General features: G+C 39.2%; 2 protein-coding genes across 2 annotated transcripts in view; both read right to left on the reverse strand.

The window, feature by feature from the left end:
• The window catches only part of LOC106521259 (alcohol dehydrogenase 1), a gene marked incomplete in the record, with an annotated part of 32,417 nt that overhangs the window by 13,274 nt on the left and 10,178 nt on the right, over window positions 1-8,965 (reverse strand).
• On the reverse strand, window positions 1,145-7,744 carry LOC106521258 (alcohol dehydrogenase 1). Its single transcript, XM_014013759.1, has 9 exons — window positions 7,651-7,744; window positions 6,501-6,602; window positions 6,199-6,340; window positions 3,644-3,731; window positions 3,294-3,513; window positions 1,835-2,095; window positions 1,632-1,764; window positions 1,406-1,544; window positions 1,145-1,320 (listed from the first exon to the last, which is right to left on the reverse strand). Exons 1-9 carry the CDS (start codon window positions 7,666-7,668, stop codon window positions 1,287-1,289), a joined length of 1,137 nt encoding a protein of 378 aa, XP_013869213.1. The 5' UTR covers window positions 7,669-7,744; the 3' UTR covers window positions 1,145-1,286.

The raw sequence follows: 8,965 nt of genomic DNA on the forward strand, positions 1-8,965 counted from the left end.
CGCACACACATCGAAAATAAAAGGGTAACAACAAACTGCAAACGGTAACTCAAACTACACAAATGTGTTCAGTAACTCTCGGCTCCTTCCTTTTCTTCTCTCCCTTCTTTCATCAGCGTGCTGATCCACATGTGCTCTAAGCTCCGCCCCCTTATGGTCTCAGCACTTGAGCAGCCTTTTTCACAGGTGACATGCACTGACAAAAACCAGTCATTGCAATTTATCCTGGTGGAAAACAATTCCTCAAAGGAAATAACACAATTTAGTGAAATGTATGTTTCCTTCTTTTAAATATGGTGCTGCAAAGCTTGAGCATTCATAATAAAACTATTTTACAACATATCCTCCACACAGGTAATTATCATTGTAAACATCACACATTTAAATGTGGGGTTCTTCAAGGATCAGTTTCAGGCCCTGCACCTTTTGAATGAATTAAGCAGCCATTAGGGAGTGTCATCCAAATGTCACCATTTTTAAAGGGGCAATATTATGTTTCTCAGATGTATATTTACATTTTATACCATAATAAAAGTAACTATGTCACCTTCAGTTGTTATTAAAATGTTGTTTATATGTTTAAATAGAAAATAAACTTGACTTCTCATCACATCTATTTCTAAACGCCTTGAAATTGGCCTGTGTCTCTTTAAGAACGTCCTTCCGCTTCTGTCCCGCCCATTTTAGCTTGGGGCGGGTGGGTGTGTGTGCTCTGTGATGAGGAAGCTCAGCTTGGAGACACAGCCCAGAGGAGGAGCTGGTCCCAAAAGGCGGTTCTAGGCCCAACTCGTCGTTTTTGCTCCTCTGCCTGGTTGCCTCAGAACACTATAGGATTTCTCAAACATACATGAATGAGTCAAAGACTCTGTGCATGTTTTCGATGAGAAGAAACATTATAATATGATATAAAACTCAAAAGTGTTGATTTTACMTGATATTGCCCCCAAAATTAGCTTTTAGGTCTTTAGAAATGAGAAGTTCAGAGCAGGGAAATTAATTCCACCAAAGTATAAATAATGTAATTAGTCTGGCCTGTGTAAACCAAACTATCTGAAACTTTAGATACTATTTAATATCACATGAAGTGTCACCACAAACAGTGTTGTAGACTAAAAAGCAGAGACAAAAGAACTGGAAACAAAGATGCCATGGAAACTGAAATGATTAGGTTTATTTCACAATCACATTGGTTTTGGCTCATATAGGCACAATCAATTCTTGATGCTCAACATTTTTCTGATCATAATGTAGTGGTAAATCTGGAAACAACTGTAGTGTTTTTGGTCTTATTGTGGTGAAACACTCATCACAACCCGGACACTGTGGAAGAAAAAAAAAAAGAAAAAAAAAAGACAATTAGCAGAATTACACCCATTTGAAGTGCACCCATTGATTTTATGAATACCATTTGCCGTGCTTCATCAGCTCAATCGCATCATTGACTTGATCCAGAGTCATGTTGTGAGTGATGAACTCATCCAGCTGCAGCTTCTTGTCCATGTAGGCTTTAACCATCTGAGGAACACCATCTTTGCTTCTGAACCCTGAGAGACATTTGAAAAAAAAAAAAAGAACGTAAAATTAAGACAAAAGAACTGTTAAAAAATTGTTTTTTGTTGTGTTTGTTTCACCTCCAAACAAGGAGCCCTTCAAAGTGCGTCCAGCGATGAGGTCAGGTGGTCTGATGGGGACGTCAAACTTCTTTGTCCAGCCAACGATCACACAGACACCCCAAGCTGGCAAACAAGACTCCAAGGCACTGCGCTGTGTGGAGAAACACAACAAACTTAAAGGTTCAGTTTTTAAATGTGTACAAAAAGCCATCAAATCTCACCATGACGTCCACCCTCCCAACACATTCCACAGAGAAGTCCACTCCACCATTGGTCATCTCAGCCAGCACTTCATGGATGGGTTTGTTGTGATCTTTGGGGTTCACGTAGTCGGTGGCTCCAAGCACTTTGGCCTTGTCGGCTTTCTCTGGATTGATGTCAACAGCGATGATCCTTTTGGCTCCAGCAGCTTTGCAGCCCATGACTGCAGCCAAGCCCACAGCTCCCAGACCAAACACAGCACATGTGGAGCCTGGTTCCACCTAAAGTACAACAGTCCCACGTTTACTTCAGGCAGAATCAACTCTTTTTGTTGGAGGAAAGATTTGAGTGTTGTTTTGATTAAACATTTATCTATCTTGTTATTGYTGTGTATTCATCAGTTTCTCTTGTATCATGGTTCAATTTGCCAGATTCAGTATTTAACAGCATATCTGCCAGCAGAGATCATATTTGAGTTAGTTTTTATAACATAGTAAAAAAGCAGTCAAGTAAAAACGTGCCTCCCACCATTGGTGGTTGTCCTTTTATAATTAGGGATTGTCATTTCAATTGAATAAGAGAGCAGTCTGCCTTCATTCATGTAGGGCCACAAATTTTATATCAAAAGATCTGGCTCGGTTGTAGTGTTTTGAGTTACAATGGTAATGTCAACACTAAAAACAACTGCCACATTCTGGGTCATGTGATTTAGTGTGGAGAGCTCTCTGGCTTAAAATGATCTAGCAAACAACTTCTTCCTACAACAATTTTTTTATGATACACTGACAAAATGAAGACAAAAGGCATTTTTGTCTTCTTTCAGACAGTATTTTTGGTTTTGCTGTAAGACAAACTGTTTTCTTTTTAAGGCAGACTGGTGCCAGTTCTCGTTTTCTACACCATGTTAAATTTTTCTCACGCTCCGGTTCAGAAACAAAACAAAGACTGTTTTTAACTCATCATATCTCTGACATAAAGTGCTCCAAAAAGTTGAAAATTTACAAGAGTAAGTACCAATCCCTTCACTCACTCACAGTTTAAGTTGTTTCAATAGACCTTATAATTTTTGCACAGYGACTAGTTGTTTGAACTAAACATTTCTGCATAATCCTGCCTCTGACATGCTCTGATTGGCCGAGCCTGTTACTGGGCAGAATAGCACATTGAGTGACAGAGAGAGGCACACAGATAGCTCAGAAGTTTTGAGACAAACAAAACTAAAATATGATGGGTTGGGTTAGAGCCAACACATTTTAAATGTCAATAACAAGTTTAAGTTACCCGCTAATGTTAGTTAGTTAGTTATGTACCATTACTTAAAACAAATTCAGATAAATCTTTTATTTTTATTATTCTAGTTTCATTTTAAAATAAAGGGAAAGAAGGTTGTTTAAAATGCTTGTATTTATTTATTTATTTATTCTGGGGTTTTTAWTTCATTGTAATCCCTGTTGACAAAAACCTGTTTTACACACACACCTTAGCAGTGTTCACTGCTGCTCCGTAGCCGGTGCAGATCCCACAGCCGATGAGACAGACCTTGTCCAGAGGAGCAGCAGGGTCAATCTTAGCCACAGCGATCTTATTAATGACGGTGTACTCAGAGAAGGTACTGGTTCCAATAAACTGGAAGATCTTTTTTCCTTTACAGGTGAACCTGGTTTCCATTCCCTTCATTGTTTCCAGACAAACCCTTTTCCTAATCAAGAAAAATTTTAAAAAGAAAATATGATTATTTTTTGTTCTGTCAGACAGTTAATAATCTTTTTAAATTGGTAATACAGATTTTAAAAAAATCTGAAAGAAGAGTAATGAAGTATAGGGCTCACCATGCTAACTCACACTGGTTGGTCTTTGGACTCTTGCAGAAGCGACATTCTTTACACTGGGAGATGGAAAGAGGAATCACCTTGTCTCCTAAAAAACATTTTAAACAACTTCATTATTAGTGCAGCGCATAGTTGCATGGCTGTGTCTCGGACACGCTGGACTACAGTACGGGGGTTCCACAGGGAACAGTGCTGGTACCCTCTACACTGCAGACTTCACCATCAACACCCCGGGCTGGCACCTCCAGAAGTTCTCTGATGACTCTGCCATAGTCGGCCTCATCACGGGTGAGGACGACTCAGAGTACAGACAGTGGACTCAGGACTTTGTGGACTGGTGCCAGCAGAACCACCTCCTGATCARCGCTGCTAAAACCAAGGAGCTGGTGGTGGACTTCCGCAGGCAGAGACCCACCCCACTGACACAGGTGAACATCCAGGGAGTGGACATTGAGATAGTGGACTCTTATGGGTTTTCACCTGAACAATAAACTAAACTGGACTCACAACACAGATGCTCTTTACATGAAGGGTCAGAGCAGATGCTACCTGCTGAGGAGGCTGAGGTCCTTTGGAGTGCAGGGGGCACTCCTGAAGACAGGCGGGTTAGCTGGAGCAGCAGCTTGACTGCAGCTGAGAGGATGCGGTTAGATAAGCTCATCAAGAAGGCCAGCTCTGTGCTGGGATGCCCCCTCGACACCGTGCAGGTGGTGGGAGACAGAAGAACTCTGACTAAAATAACATTATTGATGAACAACGTCTCCCACCCAATGCATGAAGCTGTGGTTGAACTGGAGAGCTCCTTCAGTGACAGACTGCTGCATCCGAGGTGCACAAAGGAGTGTTATTGCAGACCCTTCCTCCCAGCAGCTGTCAGACTTTATAACCAGCACCACGCCCAAAATTCACAATGTTCACAAAAATCCCAGTAAGTTCTTACACACGTGCTGCTGCACAATCATTTGTACTGTTACTATTCATTGTCATTACTCAACTGAACAATCATCTGCACTACTACTCTGCTGTAATTGCACATCTGTGTTTCTTGTCTGCATTGTGATTCTTCACTTTACAGTTATTGGTCTGTTGAGATTGTTTTGCACTGAAAACAGATAATTTCTGATTCCTAATGTCGGATTCTGATTTTCTACTGTCTCTAAAACAAAACATATCTCTTTCTATTCTTGCACAAGTCTTTATATATTTTTTTATTAGTAGTAGTTGTCTCATGGCTAGTCAGTGTTAATTTTTGTTTTGTGTGCGCTATCTATAGTTTGTAAAGTAACTGTRAACCTTTGTTTGGATGCKTCTGTGACACCTGAATTTCCCCTCTGCGGGACAATAAAGGCTATTCTATTCTATTCTATTCTATTCTATTCTATTCTATTCTATTCTATTCTATTCTATTTCATAAGAATAATTCAAATCGTGACGCAAGCATGACATTTGGTACATGTGTCCTTCAAGGTCCACTCTTCAGAAATACTGCTGGCCATGCAAAAATCCAAGATGGCAGTCATTTTTTTAAGATGGCTGCTGTGCCGTATCATATATTGCTTAAAGTAACTTTTTTATTAGAACCCGGTGAACATTTGAAAGAGAAAAMTGTTTCTTGCTAACCAGGTTTATGAGAAGCACTGTTTTATTTACTATCATAGTCTAAACTTGGAATTTTAGGATCGTGTCCTAAAGCAATTTAAATTAATGGCCTCCAATAATTTCTATTGTTCCTATTTAGCAACTACTGACAAATGATTTATTTATATTTTTTGGTGTGCACATACATTTTTTGGATTGGAGAACCAATGGAACCATTTCACATAGCTAAAGGACCAATTGCAATGGAGTGATGTCAACACACAACCTGGGCACACTGGTGACAATGCTACAGTCCAACTCAGCATGAGGTTCAGTGTTAGCTTATTTTGCTATTCTATCCGTTAGCTAGTAGACGGTAGTTAGTAGATAGTTAGCTGCACCAGAATGGACAGGGTGTGCCGGCGCAGGAGAGTCRAGCCAAGGGTAAGAGGGTCTTACTAACAAGTCTTGCTCATGTACTTACCATGGTGTACAGATCACACAGGACTTAAATGGCACTGGATGGATGATCGGGCTAGGTCTTGGTCATCCGAAAGTTGTATTCCATATTGAAATGTGCAAATAATTTTAGTCAGCCATCTTTAAAAATGGTCGCCATATTGATTTTTTTGCATGRCCAGTGGCATGTGCTTTGAAAGGGGGAAGGATATGTGTACCAAATTTCATGTTTGCAGATAAAATCAGTCAGATTGTGGAGTACTGAGCTCCAGTTTGTGGTTTTATTTTCCATGTTTCACTGTAAACCTTATTTATGGGATTTGTTGCGTTCACTTATCCAAAAAGGGGTTGCAAGCAAACCTAAAATTTTCAACGATATATTGACGTATCATTGAACTGGTTGTGTTTTATTGAATTTCATTGCTGCAACAAGCTAAATGCCATTATTTGAGAAACCTAAATCATCAGTTACAATGAGAAGTCTGAACATTCTGTTTGTAGTAAAGTTTGGAACAGACCTGGTTGAAACTCTGTGACTCCAGGTCCGACACTTTCCACAATGCCAGCACCTTCRTGGCCAAGGACGGTTGGGAAGCCATCTTTAGGCATCCCCTCGTAAAGGTGGTACAACTCAGTGTGGCACAGTCCTGTTGCTACAATCTGAGAAAAACAGCAGCCAGGAAATAAAAACAGTGTTGATCTGGAAAACAAGCTATGTCCACACTCTTAATCTACAATCTTTAGATGCAATAAACTCCATTTATTTTCTTTTTCATTTGAAATAGCACACCAGTAGATCTTTGAGGTTGGCTTTTCTTACCTTAATGCGGACCTCGTTGGCCTCTGGTGGGGCCACTTCAATCTCTTCAATCACCAGAGGCTTGTTGGGCTCCCAGGCCACTGCTGCCTTACATTTGATGACCTAAAAAGAGGAGACCCACCCCCACCATATATAAATCTTTATGTCATTGAAATTGCCACTGTTTTTATAGGTTATACTGAAATGTCCAGATGGAGGCACCCACTGACCACTGARCTACTACAGCTCACACCTCCATGTAGGGAAGCTTGGGGGCGGGGTTAAGGGCCYTGATTAGAGCAAATGAGGGCAGAGGAATGTGTGGTTGCTTCAYCTCTCATATCAACATGTTTATTGATATAACAGTGGATTCAAAGTAGCAGTCTTTAGGTTAACCTGCTCTAACCTCTGTGCCCTTCATAAAAAAATGAAAGCACAAACAGAATAAATTGACCMTGATTCCCAACCCTGCTCATGGAGGCACTGTTGTAAATATTCCCTCTTCTAACGCAGCTGGTTTAATCTTATGAATCATTACCAGGGTTTTGACAGACTTGATAACAAGCTGAGGAGATAATTTCTTCATTTATCAGGTAGAAAACATCTGTGCAGGACAGAAGACCCTCTGGACACATCAATGCTGAGAAGTTTACAATTGTTTTAATTAGATATGAGAAACAAAACATATATTCTGGCACAAGGTTTTTTTAAATACATAACCAGCTGGAACTTTTATTGCTACTAATGAGGACGGTGTGAAAGAAAAGTCTTGGAGGAAAGAATAAGAATTTTGTCTCTTTGGAAACAACTTTTATTGCTGCAACATTAAATTGCAAAATCAAGGAAGAGATCATTTCTAAACCAACAGTTTAGACTTACACTATTATACTAGACTTTCATCCCTATTATCACACAATGTGGTTTGAGGAAAACATGCAGGAAACATTTAAACTGTGCCTGATCCAAAAAACAAACACTGAGGGGAAAAAGTGGTGGGGGGCTCAGAGAGTCTGTTACAGAAAAATAACTTACAACGTGGAGCTGCTGTGCAACTATTATACATTTCACTGCAGGAAAATGATTTTGTTTTCAGTGTAAAACTCTACACAAACACAGTCTTTTACACGATGCAGAGCCAAATGTTTGCTGTAAAATGCGTAGTTGTTCTTACCTTTCCAGCTGTGGACATTTTTATTGTAAAATACTTGATCAGACTCTAGAGAAGAACAAAGCTGTGAATCTTCCAGCAGAAATCAGGCAAAGAGAAAGAAACAAAGTCCATTATACATATAAATATAAAACCTTGATGTGGGTGTCGACTTTGTAAAGAGGCGGTTCTCTCTTGCACATCTACATCACTAATGCCAGTCATTGTGTCTCTTTGTATCACCTTTTTAATATAAAAACACACAAATTTGAAAATAACACAGAGAGAATCTCTTTGTTGCCTCACAAAAAGTTAAAATATTTAAAATCTCCTGTGCCTCAGAGGTGAATGATAGAAGAGTATTTAGTCATAGCTAAAGCAATGAAGTCCTAATAATGCTGATATTTCTCTTGCAAATAAGCATTAAATCAGCAGAGCTATTTAGAAATGGTAGCAGTTTTTCTCTTCAGAATGAGGCAGTTATGTGTGCAGAGGTGAGGACCCAAAATGCAGACTCAAAGGCCGAGGAGCCAAGTGGTTAATTACAACTCTATTAGTAAAATAAAACTGGTCTGGCAGTAAAAACCCAATAAAACACAATAAAAGGCCCAACAATCATTGAACGCGCCACCTTTCATGCCAGGATTTTAGACTCTTATGTGCTGTGAATGAGTCTCAGATACAATTATGTTAAATTTTAGCTCAATATGTGTAAAATGATTTGAGTTATGATTATTTTTGTGTTTTGTATGGTCAATTGGCTGTGGCAGCCATCTTGAATTGGGTTGACTTTAAAAGTTGGTTAGTTGTAGACGTACATCCAATGAATATTTTTAAATAGTTTTATTATGTTTCATTAAAATAATTCATCTATCCATAATTTAATATTATATTAAGTGTCTCTGCAGTGAGCCAGGGGTGTGTCTAGATATTTTTTATTGGGTGGCAGGGGCGGGGGAGGGGAGGCATGAACTAAAAGGTGGCACAGTAAAATTAATATTTTATCTGAATTCCCTGCAATCCTAGATTGCAATGAACAGTATGCCAAACTCTAAAAAATAAAACTTTTTATTTACCCAAATATGTTTTGCATGATAGAACTATGATGTTGATTCTAAATCTGTCACATCCAGAACACAAATAGAAATTTGGATACATTACAGTGAGACTCAAGTATTGAACTGAACCGAATCATGAATTTTCTGTATCGTTGCACCCCGGGTAAAATAAGTATTGAAAACGTCAACATTTTTCTCAGTAAATATATTACTAGAGGTGCTAATGACATGAAATTTTCACCAGATGTCGGTAACAACCCAAGTGATCCATACATACAAAG

The sequence above is a fragment of the Austrofundulus limnaeus genome, unplaced genomic scaffold (assembly GCF_001266775.1).
Source record: "Austrofundulus limnaeus strain Quisiro unplaced genomic scaffold, Austrofundulus_limnaeus-1.0 Scaffold105, whole genome shotgun sequence".
Lineage (NCBI taxonomy): Eukaryota > Metazoa > Chordata > Actinopteri > Cyprinodontiformes > Rivulidae > Austrofundulus > Austrofundulus limnaeus.